At 38.9% G+C, this 21393-nt stretch overlaps 1 protein-coding gene across 2 annotated transcripts in view; it reads right to left on the reverse strand.

Annotated features, from left to right (window-relative positions):
- The window catches only part of LOC136866616 (esterase FE4), a 301969-nt gene that overhangs the window by 168375 nt on the left and 112201 nt on the right, over positions 1-21393 (reverse strand). For both annotated transcript variants that reach the window (XM_068226597.1, XM_068226595.1), the window contains exon 8: positions 1729-1922. In XM_068226597.1, the coding sequence (XP_068082698.1) occupies positions 1729-1922 (194 nt within the window). The remainder of the gene's footprint in view (positions 1-1728; positions 1923-21393) is intronic.

Below are 21393 nucleotides of genomic sequence, written 5' to 3' on the forward strand. Positions count from 1 at the left end.
AATAATGTCCCTCATTTATAATTACCTGGTTTTACAGCCACTACATAAAGCATGTGATTTACAAATTACAGTACAAGCTGATGAATTTCTTTAACAGACACGGAAGAAGACGGACGTAGTATAATACTGTAGGATGAGTCACTCTTCTGTAACAAAGTTGTGACTGAAGCGATGATAAGGAGAACAGTAAAGCAAAAAGTATGGTCCAGTTCCGGCTCCATGGCAAAATGGTTAGCATGCTGGTCTTTGGTTCAAGGGGCCCCGGGTTCGATTCCCGGCCGGATCGGGGATTTTAAACTTAATTGGTTATTTCCACTGGCTCGGTGACTGGGTGTGTGTGTCGTCCTTAAATACAAAATACAAGACAAATAAACAGAGAATTAGAAAAAAGAAAAAATATCAGTAAAAATTCTAAAATATATATGAAAAAGAAAGTACGCTACTGCTGTTTGTTAATTATAGTTTATCAAAGTTGGAGGAGAACACTCATCATGTTGCGTTGCCTCTACCGAGCCGACGCAAGTCACTTCAAGCAACTAATGTTGTGGCGTTGTTTCTGGCTCGGCCCAGCGTAAACTCCTCTACACGAGACACACTTATCAACATGCTATCCACAGACTGCAGTGCGAAAACATCTCCTGTGGGGTTCGTTGGCGATCACTGTTCCCCTAGCTGATACTTTTACTTGTGTCAGAGTCTTCACTTTCATCTTCCTTATCCGATCTCCTCTTGCCAACTCGCGTTCTCCTCCTACCCCAACAGCATTAAGCTTGCGAGGCCTACGGAGTCTTTCATTTTCACGCACTCTTCGTGGATATTCCCTTTCTTTTGCTTATATCTTCACTCTTCGAAGTGTCAGACCGCTTACTTTTTCCCCTCTGATTAACGTACAGAGAGGATGATTGCCCAGTTGTACTTCCTCTTAAAATTACGGGCCAATGACCTAGCCATTAGACCCCTTTAAATAACAAACATAATCATCATCACTTCCCCTTGAAATAGTAATCACCACCACGACTCGTACACACCCACTGTCCACACTTACGCTTAAATTACACATGTTACGAGCGTTACTCAGCACTGACTTACTCTAGCGTCATGAAATACAGACCGGGTCTTAGCAGCATACAACTGTAGCGCAAAAATACCGGTAGTAAACTGGACCACACATCTTGGCTTTGTTATCTTTGTCACCTCCCAAATCACCTCCTTGATTTCTGCGATAGACGAGAGACTCTTTTCTGTAGTTATGAGAATAGTTGCATGTTTGCAAATGTGTTTGTACTATTCACCCTCTGATACATAGAAGGTGATTGAATGCTAAGTCCCTTAGTACAAGCACGACCGAAAGGAATCATTTCTTGGTTAATTAATACACAGACGACTATCTACGCTTAGCCACTCTGCTCTTAGAACTACAATACTTTATATGATATCATTCCCTACAACTTGTCCTAAACGCTGCTTGTGACTTTTCTAATACTAACAAATTTAATTATAACGTATGTAGTGGACAAAATGTATATTAAAGACTAAGATATATTTTATTGCAGAAAACCATAGAAAGGGACGAGGAACCTAACTTCTAGCCTTGAATTTCTTGCCTGTCCCCTTGTTTTCGTGTCAAAATTCCATGACATGTCACCACATGAACAGGAAATACATTCAAGTATCCAACATTAGAACATTATAATTCTAGAACTGATGATTCTTTCAATCAGTACGTACCTGTACCAAGTCGTTGATAGTATTGTTATCATCAATAGATTTGTTGCCAAAGTAGAAATTCTTCACCTCATTCGCCATCTGAATACCACACGGTTCATTGTTGCAAAACCGCAACTCGCTTTGAATAAACTTAGGGAGGTTATCACTGACAAACTTTCTGTCCTTTTTATCTTTAAGAACATCATAAGTAGAACCTGCAACATAATACATGATAGTGAAAATATACATGTAGGTAGATTTATCAATCAAAGTAAGTTATAGTCACTTTACTCTTGTGAGATCGAATGTGTTGAATATCTCACAAATGTACTCTGTAAAAGTTCATTTAGAAATTTTGTTTCTCAAACATTCAAAATAGAAATATATTATGTGTTATTGCAATATTCTGAGGACTTGGTCACGAAGTTTTATAAAATGGACTGTCATGATGCTTTACTTTATTATTTTTGACATATTCGTAGGTCATGGTTCATTAGGTCGGGTTATTGGGCTACTTAGATAACTTAAACTGGCTTGGCGCTCGTGTTCTGAACACAAAGTTGTGATGGCGAATCTTTCAGCAGTCCGTTTTATTTAAGAGTACCGAGCTCGATAGCTGCAGTCGCTTAAGTGCGGCCAGTATCCAGTAATCGGGAGATAGTGGGTTCGAGCCCCACTGTCGGCAGCCCTGAAGATGGTTTTCCGTGGTTTCCCATTTTCACACCAGGCAAATGCCGGGGCTGTACCTTAATTAAGGCCACGGCCGCTTCCTTCCATTTCCTAGGCCTTTCCTATCCCATCGTCGCCAAAAGACCTATCTGTGTCGGTGCGACGTAAAACAAATAGCAAAAATATTTAAGAGTATTTACGTATCACTCTCCGATGTGCGTTAAGGAATCTCTTTCCAGGGTGAAATCCCGGCAGTCCAGCGTCTTTTAAACCAATTGAAAGGGCATTAAACACATTATTATTAATAATGTTATTTGCTTTACGCCCCACTAACTACTTTTACGGTTTTCGGAGACGCCGAGGTGCTGGAATTTAGTCCCGCAGGTGTTCTTTTACGTACCGATACGAGGCTAACGTATTTGAGCACCTTCAAATACCACCGGGATGAGCCAGGATAGAACCTGCTAAGTTGGGGTCAGAAGGCCTGAGCCTCAATGCCCAGACATATTATTTTTATTATTGTTATTATTATTATTATTATTATTAGTAGTAGTAGTAGTAGTAGTAGTAGTAGTAGTACGAAGGACGTACTTTATTGTTGTACACTTTATTTTTTCTACCCAAATGAAGTACAATACACATCAGTTGTTACGTCCACCTTCTCAACACAATCTCCTTGTAACTGTATGCACTTTTGCCATCGATGTGTCTGTCTCTCCAGATCTTCCTGAAACCATTCTTTCGGAGTGATGCGTCCCCATGCCTTGACAGCTCTGTCAAGGTCTGCAAAATCCGCAAAGCGGCGACCACGAAGAGGTTTCTTCATGTTCCCGAACAGCTGATAATCACTTGGTGCCAAGTCGGGAGAGTATGGTGGGTGTGGCAGTACCGTGAATTTCATCTGATCAATGGCAGCGGTGGCAGCCATATCTTTTCACCAGTCACAAGCCTAGCCATGAAGTCGGCTGGATTTTGATCAAGGCGTTGCAAAAGTTCTCTGCACAAGTCCACACGCCTCTGCTTTTCGTCTGCAGACAAGAGTCTAGGCACCCACGTTGATGACACCTTCCCCAACTATAAGCGGCCGTGCACGATCCGCTGCAGGGTGTTTCGGCTAATTCCCGTGGCTTCGTAATCTATAATCTTCATCTCCGTATTGACGAACTACACAATTACAAATAGGAAATTACTTCCACCTATCAATACTAAAGTATTGCACTTATTATGCTACAGTACCGGTTTCGACACCCTACATAGGGTCATCTTCAGTTGAACAATACATTCACATCTACAGTGAGTCAAAGTGAAACTCATACATCACTGTAACTAGTACGTGTTTATGAATAGATATATGGACAATAATTTAATGTTCGCATTTTATGTGTGGAACAATCAAGGTATGTCTTGAATTATTAAGTCACCACACGATATATAGCGTATCCCTTAACTTAGCAAGATAAAAGAGATTCTTTGTCTATATGCTGCTGGGGCACGTCAAAATGAAACTCATACAGTCCTACAGGGGCAGATTAGAGGGCAGTACAAATGCTGTATGTTTGTGTTTCGTCATCACATTCAGTTTGTTGTGGAGAGTTGTGAAGTACAGACACGTTCCGGTACTATCATGGGGCGACAAAGAGGACAATCTTCGAAAGAAGAAAGAACTGACAATTTTTCACCATAAGAGAGGAAAATCCTTCGAGAAAGTTGTAAACTTGTAAGCAGGAACATGCAACTTTACAGTGCATTATAAATAGGTATAAAAGTACACGCAGCATTGAAAAAATAAATACGAAGTGAGAGGAAGAAAATGTTCAATCTCGGGGAGGAACGTTGGATAGTAAGACAAGTTAAGAAAAATCCAGCGATTAATGCTCCAAGACTGGCTATGATGGCTGAGGAACATGGCAAAAAGAGAGCACATCCAGAAATTATTCGACTTACCGTAAGGAAAAGTAACAGGCATGGACGAATAGTTAGGAAAAATATTTGTTAGCAATATTAATAGGAAGAAAAGTTTGAGCTTCGTTAAGGAGTATATAGAAAAATATTTTGACTTGTGAAAGACCATTACTTTTGCAGATGAAAGTAAATATAATCCCTTCGGATCAGATGAAAATTTTAATGTCTGGTGGAAACCAAATGAGGAGTTGAAACCTAGCAATCTACGTTCAAGTGTCGAACATGGTGGAGGTAGTGTAACTGTCTGGGGGTGCATGTCAGCTAGTGTGGAATACTTGATCGATTTAAGTATTACCAAGATAACGACCCGAAGCACAAAGCTCATAAAGTACGGATGTGGCTGCTGTAAATTGCCCAAAAGTATTCGAGACACCTCCTCAGTCACCAGACTTAAATGTGATATCAAATCTATGGCATTACTTGGAAGTAGCGATAAGAAAACACCAGATGTTGAACAAGATGGTCTGAAAATGGCTTTATGTGAAGAATGGAAGAAAATAGATCCATCTTCTTGCGAAAAGTTGGTACAATCTATGCCTAACCGTTTAAGAGCCGTGAAAAGTGCTAAAGGGTACCGAACAAAGTATTGACTGTTAAAAATAGTGCGTTATTAGAGATCGCTCAGGAACTACTTGAAGGTGTATGAGTTTTACTTTGACCTGTTTCATGTATGTTTAATAATAATGCATTAATTTTCTTTGTAAGTATAGGAAATAGGAGCTGATTTACTTTGTACCTTAGTAGATAAATATGTATTTGTTAAACCAGAACCAAGACTAAAATAAAGTAATGGTTATATTTTTTGTTGACTCCAAATAAACAAACTTTCCTCTAGTGTATGAGTTTCATTTTGACTCACTGTATATCATGAGGCTATGATTAAGATTACATTGTCTAGGGAATGTCATATGATTATAAACATTTGGTCACATCCAAATGGGGCGTGTCGAAACGGGAACTGGCTTGTATGTCACTATATGCGACAATGCAATTGTATGTCTATAATGATATGCCTTAGGTCTTAAAATTAGTTTATAAAACACATCTCTACTTAAAACTAACTTATATAAAAAAAAGATAAATAGAATATATATGTAGGAACACTTCATGCACATGAACGTTCGTGTCTTGTGTGTTGTTCAGTTCATCGGTTGACTTCTGTTCAAATCTTCTTTACATATTTGTACACTTGATTGCTGTTTCTGGAGTTTAAATGATATCATTTGCTTGTAAAATTGTAAAATGCAAGCTCGCATATCAAACAATGCGCAGCCACATCAATAACAATAATATAACATCACTGCACAGCTACAAATGGGAAAGGAGCCACTACTTTGAGCCCAATGCCACTCAAATTTTACGGACGTCATAGGACATGATTCGATTTTAACAAAGCTACAAGATTCAACACACAGCAGAGCTGAATATACATATTTTAGCCTAATTCTATCCATACGTCTGGCACCCTTTTAAAATTGGAAAGTGTTTTATTCTATGTATATACATGAAGACAAAATCTTTTATACATACAACATGACAATTTTACAAGCAAATCATATCATTTAAACTCCAGAAACAGCAACCAAATGTACAAATATGTTAATAAGACTTGAACACAGAAGTCAACCGATGAACTGAACAACACACAAGACACGAACGTTCATGTGCATGAAGTGTTCCTACATATATATATATATGTATATATAAGTTAGTTTTAAGTAGGGATGTGTTTTATAAACTCATTTTAAGACCTAAAGCATATCATTATAGACATATAATTGCATTGTCGCACATAGTGACATACACGCCAGTTGCCGTTTCGATACGCCCCATTTGGATGTGACCAAATGTTTATTATCATATGGCATTCCCTAGACAATGTAATCATAGCCTCATGACATAGATGTGAATGTATTGTTCAGCTGAAGATGGCCCTATGTAGGGTGTCGAAACCAGTACTGTATCATAATAAGTGCAATAAATTAGTATTGATAGGTGGAAATCCTTCCTATTTCTAATTCCCGTGGCTGCCTCCATTTCTGTAAATGTGATGTATTTGTTTCCTTGGATGGCCTGTTTGACCCGGGCAATGTTGCCTGGTGTTGACACTGTCACATTCCTTCCAGAACTGGTTCCCTTTTCAACCGGTGTGCGCCCTGTTTTCCAACATTCACCCAGTTGTAAACTGTTTGCCGTGACAGCGCATATTCTCCACAGACTGCCACCAAGACGTATAGAGCTGTCCCTGACGGTTGCTTTCCATGTTGTCTGCTCCTACACTGACAGTGTTGTTATGAAATGGCTATGCCGAGTGCATTCGTTGGCCGCTGTGCGTGAGCTGCTACCAAACGGTGGAACAAGACACTAGTTACACGTCACCACCTTTAAAAGTGATATGTGAACTATACCCGGACGTACAAGAAATAAAGTGTAAAACAATATAATGCGCCCCTCGTGTTTTTATTATTATTGTTACCGTGTTTTCGTGGAACACAGAGAGGTGAAAGAAGGTGCTGCTTTGAATGGATCTATCTACGATAGTCAAAGATTAATTTAAAACTTTAAAGTAAAGGTTATATTTCTTTTCAAATGTCAAATGTTAACCAACAACAAGATTTCAGGTACAGAGGTAGTTTGGTACAAAATAGAAAAACAGAAAAACCAAGAAATGGTAAGTTACAATTTGAGCTTCAAGCTCATAATTTACAAAGGTCCCAACATTACTAATATTCCGTTTAGGCAGATAGTCAAGGAGACGAATCTCCCAATTCCTTGTACAGGATATTTAAAACACAATTTTCAAGAGCCCTTTGCTCCAACGATTACAGGCTACGGCCTTCCAAAGGCACCACACAATATTTACACAAATATATATTACATTACAAGAAGAGCCTCTATACTCTATAATTCAACCAAAGGGACTGCGCTACCAAACCCTTACAGCCTTTAACTTGTGATAGTACATATATCACACCCTCGCACTATATGTGGAAGTTAGAGATATTATTGTTAGTATTTGATTTTTATTATTATTATTATTATCAGTATTTCATTTGTATATTTTGTCATTAATCTTTGTAAGTTGGAAAGTATCCATATATGTAGTATGAGTAATTTGTTTTGCACGAGTGGGAAAACATTGCTATATTGGACCCTGGTAATTTGTATGACTCATGCGGGCATCCCAGTGTCTGATGAGATGTGTTTGTTGATGTTGTTGTACTAAGAAAGTTCTATGAGTCATGTGATATACCCCAGCGTTTGTTTATGTCTTGGGAGCATGAAGAAGTTCAGGGCAACCCTGAACGGTGGATCACACATGATTGGCTGGCAAGGACCAATCCAGACGTATTATGTGAGAGGAAGGGGAATGCTGATGCCTATAAAGGTTGATCAAACGGCGGGAACCAGGGACACTCGGTACGGACAAGAAGACAACTGACACACGGTACGAGAAGGAAGTAGTGCTGGATATAAGGTATTCGAGTGACACGGCTACAAGTGACTGGACTTCAAACGTTCGTGAAGGTAGTCTTGTTATGTTCGTGGAAAGTGGTTGATCAACAAATTGTGGAGGGCGTACGCACTAAGTGTTGTAGTATTTGTGGAGGTCTGGCATTATATTTTGTTGAAAGGTATCGCAGACTTTTCATAATATATGTTGAGGATCGACAGGCGTGTGTTGTTCAAATGTATATATAGCTTTACAACAAGTGTTAAAATCTGTGAACACAGTATTACGAGGTAGGCCTACAGTATCTGTGTGATGTTATAAATGCCGATTGTGAGAATTGGCAAGTCGTATTGATGCAGAGACAGTGAAGGGTATTTATCTACATGTATATTGTTCATCGGACTATCTACAAATGGTAGCTTAGTTCTCGCTTTCGTTTTCCCACTGTTTTCATTTTTGTTGTAAATATGGAGTCTTCCAGCAATATTTTGTGTGTATTATATGTATAATTTTGTGTGTTGATGTGGTGCTCATGCACGGATTTTGTTAAGAATAGAATCAGCTATTTTAGAATCAGTGGAGTTATTGATGAACCTAGGTGCAGTTCCTACCTATTTAGTCGTTTTCAGGAGGTTAGGTAAGGCCTGCAGCAGATGTACCAGTATGCAGCATGATTTACACGCCCTGGGATATAAAGTTTATCATGCTCTATCAAAATTCGAGGGATCCATTCTGGTGAACTCTGGCGCCCATATTACGGACATTTTGATTAAATACACTGACTGACAGAGCAAATGCAACACCAAGAAGGAGTGGTCAGAACTTTATGCCAATTGCAGGGTAGACTGACGTCACTGAGGTATGCTCATGATGTGAAATGCGCCGCTGTGCTGCGCACGTAGCGAACGATAAATGGGACACGGCGTTGGCGAATGGCCCACTCCGTACCGTGATTTCTCAGCCGACAGTCATTGTAGAACGTGTTGTCGTGTGCCACAGGACACGTGTATAGCTAAGAATGCCAGGCCGCCGTCAACGGAGGCATTTCCAGCAGACAGACGACTTTACGAGGGGTATGGTGATCGGGCTGAGAAGGGCAGGTTGGTCGCTTCGTCAAATCGCAGCCGATACCCATAGAGATGTGTCCACGGTGCAGCGCCTGTGGCGAAGATGGTTGGCGCAGGGACATGTGGCACGTGCGAGGGGTCCAGGCGCAGCCCGAGTGACGTCAGCACGCGAGGATCGGCGCATCCGCCGCCAAGCGGTGGCAGCCCCACACGCCACGTCAACCGCCATTCTTCAGCATGTGCAAGACACCCTGGCTGTTCCAATATCGACCAGAACAATTTCCCGTCGATTGGTTGAAGGAGGCCTGCACTCCCGGCGTCCGCCCGCTCAGAAGACTACCATTGACTCCACAGCATAGACGTGCACGCCTGGCATGGTGCCGGGCTAGAGCGACTTGGATGAGGGAATGGCGGAACGTCGTGTTCTCCGATGAGTCACGCTTCTGTTCTGTCAGTGATAGTCACCGCAGACGAGTGTGGCGTCGGCGTGGAGAAAGGTCAAATCCGGTAGTAACTGTGGAGCGCCCTACCGCTGGACAACGCGGCATCGTGGTTTGGGGCGCTATTGCGTATGATTCCACGTCACCTCTAGTGCGTATTCAAGGCACGTTAAATGCCCACCGCTACGTGCAGCGTGCAGCATGTGCTGCGGCCGGTGGCACTCCCGTACCTTCAGGGGCTGCCCAATGCTCTGTTTAAGCAGGATAATGCCCGCCCACACACTGCTCGCATCTCCCAACAGGCTCTACGAGGTGTACAGATGCTTCCGTGGCCAACGTACTCTCCGGATCTCTCACCAATCGAACACGTGTGGGATCTCATTGGACGCCGTTTGCAAACTCTGCCCCAGCCTCGTACGGACGACCAACTGTGGCAAATGGTTGACAGAGAATGGAGAACCATCCCTCAGGACACCATCCGCACTCTTATTGACTCCGTACCTCGACGTGTTTCTGCGTGCATCGCCACTCGCGGTGGTCCTACATCCTACTGAGTCGATGCCGTGCGCATTGTGTAACCTGCATAACGGTTTGAAATAAACATCAATTATTCGTCCGTGCCGTCTCTGTTTTTTCCACAACTTTCATCCCTTTCGAACCACTCCTTCTTGGTGTTGCATTTGCTCTGTCAGTCAGTGTATTTCTATTAATTTAATTCATTTCAAGTATTTTATTAAGTTATTCTGATGTTTTTATTTATGATATATTTTATGATATTTAATTATCGTTTATTGATGTTCATCATAAAAGTTACAAACTTTTACACTTGTGATTAGAGCGTCTTGCTCAATAAAATTTACACTTTCTGGCCACCCTAGGCACAACCTACATTTAATAAGACTGTAGCAGTTGTATTTTAAGAAATAGTACAGGGGTATCGAGTATCCATTCTACCGGGCTTTCGTGAAAAAGTACAGGTTAAGGTTACTGGCCCAAAAATCAAAATGTATGGAGCCTGAAACTTGCGCTCCTTGAAATCAAATATTAAAACCCTACTTGGGCTAGTTACCCGATGATGCAGAGGCTAATCCCACACTACTGAGGTAACTAGTAACTAGTAACTTAAGTTACAAGGCTACAGGTAGAAAACGGGTGCAAAAATAGGCACCTCAAATACAAGTTGATAGGGAACTCAAGAGGGTGTTGCACTCTCTATTCTCGAATTTCAGTTAACTGTTCTTGATTTACTCGAACTTTTACACGAGAAGAAAGAAAAGTTTACATTTTAGGAGATGGACTGTTGCATAAGTTAAAGATTGGAACCCTCCCCTCGAGTCAGCTTGCGGAGATAACTACTGAGATAGAAAAATGTTGGCCATTACCTTAGCTGATGTTCTGCCTGACGATGGATGAGGCACCCACCTCCTCTCTTAGCACACACACTCAATAGCACGACGATCAATAAGACAAGTTAACTCGAAAAAGCGTCAGCTTTTATACCCGAGAGGAAGGTTCGAGAAGGCTGTGAACTAAAATCAGACACACCCTCTCATTTTTATTGGACAGTCGAAAAGTTACAAGAAGACTATGATTGGGAGAAAAATAAATACACAAAATTTTTGATTGGCCAGAATCCAAACTTGGCGGAATAAGTAAGTAGTGTTGCAAACCTTGAAGTATCAAAACCAAAGAAAGTCAATTCACTTCAGAAAACCTCTGAACATAAAATTTCTTTAAATTTCTAGTTATTCCACTTTGCACCAGAGTGCATGGCATCAGTTCTTAAATAGAGACATCTATGGAAAAGAGTCCTTACTTCTTGAAATAGCTGTTGTAAACTTTAAGTGTTAGATGGCGTTCTTCCAGGCGCTTCATTTAAATGCACGGGGTTGAGGTGTACCTCCCGGTACAATTATTATTATTATTATTATTATTATTATTATTATTATTATTATTATTATTATTATTATTATTATTATTGTGCCATTTCACAGTTCTATATATGCACTAGTAGGAACAAAAATGGAGTTCGAGCCATTAAAATGTCAATGTGAAAACAACTAACGTCAATACGATGATAATCTTTTCAACAGGTAGTCACCGAAAGAACCATACGTAGAAGGCGGTGAAAAAAGAATGACAGATGGAGATGGTTCAAACCAATTATTAAGAAAAAAATTCACATTGGAACATTCATTCTTCATTCTGAACTACCGCAAGCAAGGCAGAGTCGAGTAAAAGAAAGAAACCAGTTTATCGGATTTAGAGATTTAATATTGACGGAGAATATAATTCGCGACAGCACGCTCAACATCAGCTGCAGAAATCAGATTACTGCGCGAAATTAAAAGACCAGCGAAAGGAGTTAGTAAGATTGGTGCAGCGATACGTCACGACTTGACTTAGAAGTCATATATTTGTCCGATACTGCTTATTGTAAACGGCAGAGTCCAACCAGCTGTCAAGTGCGTTTCTAATAAAAACACAGAGATATCACATTTGCTCTCCAAGCAAGATAGTTATTACCAATACTAGCATATTTGGAACTACTATATTGAAACTAATCGTCCCAGAGTAGAACTTTTATATAATAGCATTCCAAAACTAAGATAAACTGTAAGATGACGACATTAAGTAACATATTGTATTATTCTGTTCCAAACGTACGAGCTACTACCACTATGATGCTGTAAAGGACCAAGGCGATACTACTCCGGCTATGGCGGCGCTATACGATGTTGTTGACCCAGGATGATTAAAAGTCAGCTGAGAGGAGACGAGATGGACCCAATCACCTGAAGCAGAACAATGGAGCGAGGCCTACCTTCCGATGACCAGATGCGAGATGGCAAACATGGTCCAATAAGTAAAGTTAAGTCCTCTATGAGTCGTTTTCATAAGTAGAAATTTTTATTTTATTGGCTATGTGATGATATGTTTTGTGACATTGTGTGTGCGTATAAATATAACGAAATGAGGTTACGTGGATGTAGGTATTCATCTGCTATTAATGTCAAATCCACATGTAGTCGTAATTAACCAGTGAAAGCCGTTCGTAACATTATCAATGTGGTGCGAGAGAAAGTAATAGGTATTCTTTAATCATTATCAGTGAAGTGCTAAAGTGCAATGTGGATGTTAATACGCATTTGTGATGACCTTATCAGAATAGTAAGTTAAGAGATCGTATTTAGGGAATGTCTACGATGAAATGTGAAGTAGTACAGCTTAGAATTATGATACACTTTTCTTTGACACTATGACGGTAGGAGTAATGTTATAATATGAGAAGGTTATGGCACATATGCATCGTATTTAATGAATTGAAGTGCTTATAATGTGTTGAGATGATTATTACGTGAAATATGGAATGATAAATGGTGAATAAGAATAATGATGTAGGCTAATGTTAATTAGTGATGGTGATATTTACTTTTATATGAGAGATTGGTCATAGTAGTCTTCTGTGAGATGATGTCAGGTGCAAGTTACGCATTCTGAGACATATATTGAAACGTACTGCTTTAAATTGCTAATTTTATTCGTAGATACACTCAAAGTAGCTTAGGATACGATCTCAATGCCATCAACACGGTGTTATTTTGAGTATTAAGGGTCATCAAATGAGCCATGAGGCTAGTAATGATAATAATTAGGCCTTCACTGAATTATTTATGACAATTTTCGAGAACTTTCACACATGATAACCTAATTTCTGATTTTATGTGAGCAAATTGACATATCACTGGTGACTTAGTCATTCATATAAGGATTTTAGCTGAAGGTAGAGTCTTCTAACATGCCAGTTTTTCTACTTGTGGTGTGATTTGTTAAAAATTTAGCGAAATACACTTGGTAATGCTACATTCAGCCAGATACGCACTTAAATTGATTTTTAACCTTGGATTAAGGTAATAAATTTTTGGATTAACCACATAAGCCATATGATAATGTTATTTTGAGATCAATTACGACTTAGAGCGGACCTGATTTTGCTTATACTGAGACTGGACACTATGAAACATGATGATGAAAAGAGCATTCAAGCATATTAATTAACTGAAGTTCTTAGAAGACAGAAAATACTTTCCCATGTGATTTTCTATTGTGTATGGACACATATTAAGTACAGCACAGAGTGATATTCGTTTTACTATTCATGTATGAGTTGGATATCAACTGACAGGATTTTAAAATTATTTTAAGAAGCAATTTAGCTCAGCAAGAAGAGATTCCAAGTCTCAGTGAATTGTTTATTTGGCATTTTACACTGCGTTATACATTCTTTCAAAAGACTGTAATCTGGAATTTTCAACTAGTTAGATGCATATAACACTTTCAATGTTATTTACTATGTTTTAATTAATCAATACTTTTAATTTTTCAATTTATTCCCTGAACATTATTTTACATATTGCTTAGATTTCCGATAGGCCAAGATGTTAATGAATTGATAATTATGGCCTAGATTTCAGTTACCTGCTACAAGCTTTCCAAGCTTAATTTCTATTTTATTCCAATTTAATGGTGACAGACAGAAATTCTTTCAACACCACGAGGCTACTTACGTAGTATGAGACATTTCAACGAGATTTTAGGGAAACATTTTCTCATTATTTAGGTTGAATAGTCAATAAATGTTAAATGGTGAAACTTCACAATTCCTTTAATGTCTACTTAGGATAAGAACTAGATGTAAGACTATGATAACTTTTTTTTTACTTGCGATTTCTTTGGCGACACATATGAACTAGTGGCAATACTATATTAACGTCGTTTAGCTGCGATTAATTTGGCGACATGTATGTATGGTTTCCGACTGATAGCGTGTAGGAGACGTCCTTCTACGTAGGTTGAGATTTACCATAGTCCATCGGCGCACTTTCTCAAGCGGAACTCATAGACCAGAAACATTAATCAGTGAGAATCATTTATATTAAGATCTAGTCTGGATCTCATGTGTCCTCACCTGGACGCGGGAATGGTGCATTATTATTGGAAAGAAACGGCATTAAACGGAATTAAACAAAATATCACCAAGGCAAAACTGATATACCGTCAAATGGGGTGAAGTTGACTGATTTTACATTTCACATTTAAATATTTCTAGAATGAAAAAATGATAGAAACCTCATTTTACTTTTAAAATTTTTGTCTATGCCACTACTAAGAAATCTTCGGGGTCTTTGAAAATATCACATGTTACAGATGAAGAGGAAACAGTCGTAAGTGTCCCGGTCAAGTTAATCCCACTATTGGGTGAGGTTGACCGGTTATTTGCAATGCATTAAATTTAGTTTTAGAGTTACGTTGTGTGAAAGTGTCTAGTCTAAATCTATGATAATCAAAATGAAGAACATGATATAAACTTACAACAAAGTTTTATTATGCTTAAACAACCAATAAATATTGCAAATAATTTTCACACAAGTTTTCAGAAATAAAGCCTCTTCTTCTTTCACATTAACAGTCTGACCACCTTGATTTTTACCATGGTGGCCGTGAATTCGGTTCAAGAGGGTTCCTTTAGGGATATTATACGCATTGTTTCCTTTATTGATACGTACTTTTCCTTCTTACACTTCTTTTAAACACCTTCCTAAAATATTATTATACTTCTTTTCACTGTAGAGTTCGTTCATAAACACGTGGCATTTTCACACTCTGAATAGCTATGAACTGAAAATGAAATGGCGTATGGCTTTTAGTGCCGGTAGTGTCCGAGGACAAGTTCGGCTCGCCAGGTGCAGGACTTTCTATTTGACACCCGTAGGCGACCTGCGCGTCGTGATGAGGATGAAATGAATGATGAAGACGACACATACACCCAGTCTCCGTGCCAGCGAAATTAACCAATGATGGTTAAAATTCCCAACGCTGTCGGGAATCGAACCCGGGACCCCTGTGGCCAAACGCCAGCACACTAACCATTTAGCCAAGGAGCCGAACAGCTATGAACTAAACTGCACGAAAGAACAAGAACAAATGCGACACTGACAGAAAATCACAGCAGGTGCCAACTGAACCCCGGTTTCCCGCTTCCTGCAGTGGATCCATTGTTGTGTTGAGAGATTACTCGTGAAAATAATCGCATTATTCTTGTTAAAATCAATCGTACCGTTAAAACAATGTTTGTATTGTTAAAATCAAAATTTTAAATTCGTATCTCATTCATTTACTAGCCAAAATCGCCAACTTCACCTCAATTTCACGTGAATTTGACAGAATTGTACATACTCTCTAGAAATGTCAGTAAATACAAATAAATTCATTTTCCAGTTCCACTGACCGTTGTTTTAATGAATCAAGGTACAGCATACTGAACATTGAGAAATATATATTTTACCTCGGCTGTCCATATGAAAGTTTAAACATATTTTATAAATTGAAAAATTCAAGGTTTAAATTTTAAAGAAATGTATTTAAATAGTGCATTAAAGGCTGGAAAAGTAATTGTCATTATGACTTCAGTAAACTTTAAATAATTGATTCCCTATATTATCATGAAAATATTTAATGGATGACACAGTTAAGAAACATTTTCCAATTTTTCGGTCAACTTTACCCTGGTGGTCAAGTTTACTCCCATCTGACGGTATTTTTCCTCACTCCTTCTATTTTCCTCTTTTTCAAATAGCCACAATAGATTAGTAAATATTAACAATAAATAACAATAGATAAAGTTTTATAATTGTTAACAAGCTCACTGCTCTTGGAGCATTATACTATTCAAGGAACAATGCAAGTTCCCATTTTACAACAACAAAACGAGGTCTTGATGTTTTCAGGTACACCTAGAAACAGTTTCAACCTTCGGTTCCTCTTCAACAATCAAAGACAGGTCATGGCATCATGACATTTAAAAGGGGAGGAAGAATACCATGGAATCAGAAGCATAGCTCATACTACCAAGGGGCCGTGAACAAGGTCCACAAAAATAGAAAAGGGGCACCCAAAAGAAGGTAAAAGGGATACCGAACGTATAAGTTACAATTCCAATCATTATGTATTAAAGCTTAATGGAGCACAAGAGCCCAGAGCCACAGACGTTAAGCCCATGCTACGCTGTGACTAGGAAACAGAGGGAAAACTACAGTCGAAAATATTAGGTTATCTTTAAAAAATCTAGCCATAGAAAAGGAAGCACGCAAAAGGGAAACGACGGTCCAAACTCATGCTCTCTTAGAAGATTACAGCCTACACCTACATTATCTCTAGGAGGAAGGAAACCAACTCTGGAGAAAACCTTACATATCTAGAATAAATAAGTTAACAAAAGTAGACTATATTATTAACATAAGAAAGTAGCAATCCTTAATATTACATACTGAGACACTATGGATCTCCGTCAGCAACGAGGAGTGAGATCCTATCAGTTTACCTTGCCATTGCCCGAGCGGCCAGTCGCATGACTATGGTAAGGTCCGTCCTGCAGGAGACGATGATAAGAAAACGTATTTGAAGGCGATTTCAGTGTCCTTATACTTAGTGTGAGCTAGATGCAGATTGGGCACAGATAGGCAACCTCATTTAGGAAAAATTGTAAGCCAACTCCTAAAAGTTACAGTTCGTTCTAAAAGATTCAAAGCTAAGATCCTAGGTGGCCACACTAGCCGATGAAGCGGTGCCTATGGGCAACCTAAGGTAACTAAAACAATAGCAATATGACAATTAGGCTGCAGTGAGAATTGATGGTAGAATGAGTTCTACCGAGCTCGTTAGCTGCAGTCGCTTAAGTGCGGCCAGTATCCAGTATTCTGGAGATAGTGGGTTAGAACCCCACTGTCGGCAGCCCTGAAGATAGTTTTCCGTGGTATCCCATGTTCACACCAGGGAAAGGCTGGGGCTGTACCTTAATTAAGGCCACGACCGCTACCTTCGTACTCTTAACCCTTTCCTGTCCCATCGTCGCCATAAAACCTGTCTGTGTCGGTGCGACGTAAAACAACTTGTAAAGAAAAGAAAGAATGAGTTCGTGGTTCAAGGTACTTACAGGGGTTAGACAAGACTGTCATCTTTCACCTTTATTATTCACAGTGTATATGAAGGGTATAAAGTATTCAGGTGGGAAAATGTGATAAGCAGTTCGGCTTACGCCAACGACTTTGTCTTCACGGCAAACCGTGCTGAAAGTCTATCTAATGTTTTGGAATTTGAAAAATAGGTGCAATGAGTATGATATGAAAATTAGTATTTCCAAGACTAAAGTGACGTCAGGATGGAAGAAACTTAAGAGAACTGAATGTCAGGTTGGAAATACAAACATGGAACAGGTAGATCATTTCAAGTATTTAGCATGGTAGTATAGTAAGTGAATTTGCACCAAGATGCACCAAAGCTAATGCAGTGGATTCACAGTTGCGATCAGCTGTATTCTTTAAGACAGAAGTCAGATCCCTGACGAAACTGTTTTACACTGGTCTGTTTTCAGACCAACTTTGTTGTATGGGAGTGAAATCTGGGTGACTCAGAATATCTTGCTCGTAAATTAGAAGTAACAAACATGAAAGTAGCGAGAATGATCGCTGGTACAAACAGGTGGGAACAATGGCAGAAGGATACTTGGAATTAGGAGACAACAGCAAATTTAGGAATGAATACGATGGATGAAGCAGTGCGCACAAACCGGCTTCGGTGTTGGGGTCATGTGATGCGAATGGAGGAGGATAAGTTACCTAGGAGAATATTGGACTCGATCATGAAGGTAGAAGAAATAGAGGGAAACCAAGACGACAATCGATGGACTCAGTTTCTAATTATTTAAAAATAAGAGTTTTGGAACTAAATGAGTCCACAGAACAAGGTACATATAGAGGATTGTAGAAGCGTTTAGTAAGTTCACTTGCGGTCGCTGAAAGGCATAACAGTCTATAATATATATGTACTGTATACATATTATATAAGTAGCCTACTATCATGTACCTGCGGCTTCGCCAGCGCTTATTCAACCATTAGGTGTCTTTAAAATATTTATTTAAAAACAATAAAAATATTATATTAATTAATACACGCCGTTTTTATATTATGTTTAACTATTGAAACCAATTGGTTCATATCATTGTCATATAACTGTAAAAATTGAATTGAAGTAATATTATTTGAGGCAAGTCTGCACGGGAAGCAGAATGTATGTTGCAATCCCGCTTGCTAAATTTATAATTCCAATAGCGCACGTGTCGAGGTCAGGGAATATTGTATAAGGAAGAAGGCAATGAAATCTTCCACTCTAGAGAGAGAAACGTGAGACTTATGCGACAGAGATAACATAATTTAAGTTGGCAGAACTTTCGTACCAGCGAATCACAAGAGAGCGCGCGAGAAAAATAAGTGAAGCAGTGACATGGAAACCAACATGAGAGCGCTGCGATATTAGCCTAAATCCACAAGAAGATTATTATAAAAAATAAATAGGACCTTTACATGGATAGAAAAATTAAATTGATATTGTGGCAAACCTCTTAACTTAAATATGTGGCTACTGGATGTAGGATATGAGGAAACTGGCCAGGGGATTCCTCACCCGCGGTGCCACGAGGAACGCGGGTGGAAGGATGCCAAGTGGTGAAGAAGAGACTCACTACTCTCTTAATTTCGGAACGGTACAGAAGTGTATGGTGATCGCCGTCAGAGAAACGTGGACCTGAGCATTTCTTGACTTACTGAATAATAACTTGCAACTTAATCCGCAGGGATTTTTTTCCATAAGGGAATTGGATATTCAAATTGCCATAGAATTGAAATATTAAGTATCGAGTGCTGATAAACTTGCTCGCCGAGTAGTAGCAAACGCGATTATAAATGAAGTTGCGGGACGCGGTGGAGTGCAGTTCATTATGGAATCGTGGATTTTTGCCGAGATGTAATTCTAATTAAACTGTTTCGGGAAGCGCACGCGAGTGCAAAGATTGTATTTTATTTTGTGTACAATTTGTATTATAATTCACTTGTGTTTTTCTTTCTATGCTCACTGTATGAAACGTGTGCGGACAAGACTGTACGATTGTGCCGTACGCCGTGTCGAGAACATGGACATCAAGAGGAGAAATTTTATAGACGGTAAAGTCACCGTCATGATGGTTTGAGCACAACATCGGGATGGTGTGTGGCTGAACATGGAACGAAACCGGACTAAGATGAGTACATTCTGATTTTATATAATACCATATGCACGATCACCTAATGTAAATTTGTAAATAGTAATTTCTTGCATGTGATGGTTAAATTTCATTTTGATTTTGAACGTAGCAAGAGTCAGTTAGAGCTAGGTAGTTCATTTATAGTACTAATGCCTTGGGGCGAGTGAGTATTTTGTATATATGATTTGCGTGTGTTAATGGTATTGTGATCTTAGAAATATATTTTTTATAAGCGTGTGTTATATGATCTTCTCAGAAAATATAAGCGTGTGGTATTGATATTCTGAATAATAATCGTGTGTGTGAATATTGTGATAAGGATACATGGCATTTAGTACATTTTTAGTAGTTCTTGTGGCATACTAATTGTAGTAAGTGGCGTGCTGCCTGAATATTCATAATCTTCGAGAAATTTCATTGATATGAACCAGTGACCATCCAAGGACACTGCAGTGAATATATAGAGTTTTGTTCATTGATAAGTAACTTGGTTTGGTCAGGCTAATGATATGTGCTGTGAGTTATTTTATATTTTATATACTTCGTCATGTAGTTCGTTTCGAGCTTAATTTCGGATAAGACACTTTAACACTCAAAACGCTAGTAGTAGGCAGTGAACCAATGATAATATAGAACGAGACACCATTAAGAATATTGAAGGCAAGGAAATGTGTATGTGTTCTCGATTAAATTTAATGTGAATCCTGGTGAGATTTGAGCCAGTGGATATGTAGATTATAGGTTAGATATTGTGCATTTGAAATGCAGAATGCAAAGGAACAATTGAGATTATAAGCCCAGTGAAGGCTACGTTATGTGGAGTACGATTTGAGAAGAATTATATTAGTTGCCGAAGACACGGAGATATTGGTGTGTTGACAGATACACAGCTGAAGACGCGATGGAAATAAATGTGCTCAAGTTCCAAGACGAGATTTCTCCGCTGTTCTGCGTTTCGTGTTAAAGAACAAACCCCATTGAAATAGGGCCATTTATTATTTCATTCAGATTGACCAGTTAGGTAACAGCACATAGAGATTTAAAGATTTAATATTATTGGCAATATTCCAATTAAAGGTAGGGATTTTCAGATCACTATAATGTCACATCCTGACCGTCGTTACTTCGATTCTCGACGAGGTCAAAGGACTTGGGATTTCCTGATGGTTATTGTTGATGGATGAATTTATTCTGTTGGTATATGTGAGTTGTGTTTATTGTACATTTTGGCAATGCAATTTCTGATTAGTGGTTGTAATGCTTTTGATTTGTGGATCTAATTTCATGTGGTTGTATGTTTGAAGCAGAGGTTCTGTCCTACTGCAGTAGACTCACTGTATATATAAGCAGTGTTGCCAATCCATAGATCTTTTCTCCGCTAAATTTTAGTTGAAAATCCGCTAAATTCCGCTAAATTTCGAACTGAAGCAAAATAGCATATATTAGCTGTTTTAATAAAAGAGATAAACTCAACACTCACTAGTTGCAGAACAGGAGTTCGTCATCTTCTTCTCCGCGCACTATATACTCTGAAGCAGATGTGCTGAGTTGAGGTCCTATGGTTGCACATGAAGCCATAATATACTATACTTTTTCAAAGAATATGCTGGCAGTTCACAGCAGTCAAGACCATACGGAAATTTTCAAATCTATTTCGAAAATTATTTTTATTTTCATCACTGTTTTCATTGTTTTTGGTAAGTGCGGAAAGAATTAATGTCGAGCAATTTCGCATTTATATTGCACTGCCAATAGACGCACCGTCCGTATTTGACATCACTTGGAAGCTCAACCAACTAGTCTTTTAAAGTTTAATTATTTAACTACTCTTTACGAAATATCTGACTAGTTTTTAACCTTTTCTTTCGACGTACCAAAAAGAACCTGATGTCAAAAGAAACACGTTATCAAACACGACATTTTCCGGTTCATCAAGAGTACAGTAACGATTGTAACAA

This window comes from Anabrus simplex, chromosome 1 (genome assembly GCF_040414725.1).
Source record: "Anabrus simplex isolate iqAnaSimp1 chromosome 1, ASM4041472v1, whole genome shotgun sequence".
In the NCBI taxonomy this organism is placed as follows: domain Eukaryota; kingdom Metazoa; phylum Arthropoda; class Insecta; order Orthoptera; family Tettigoniidae; genus Anabrus; species Anabrus simplex.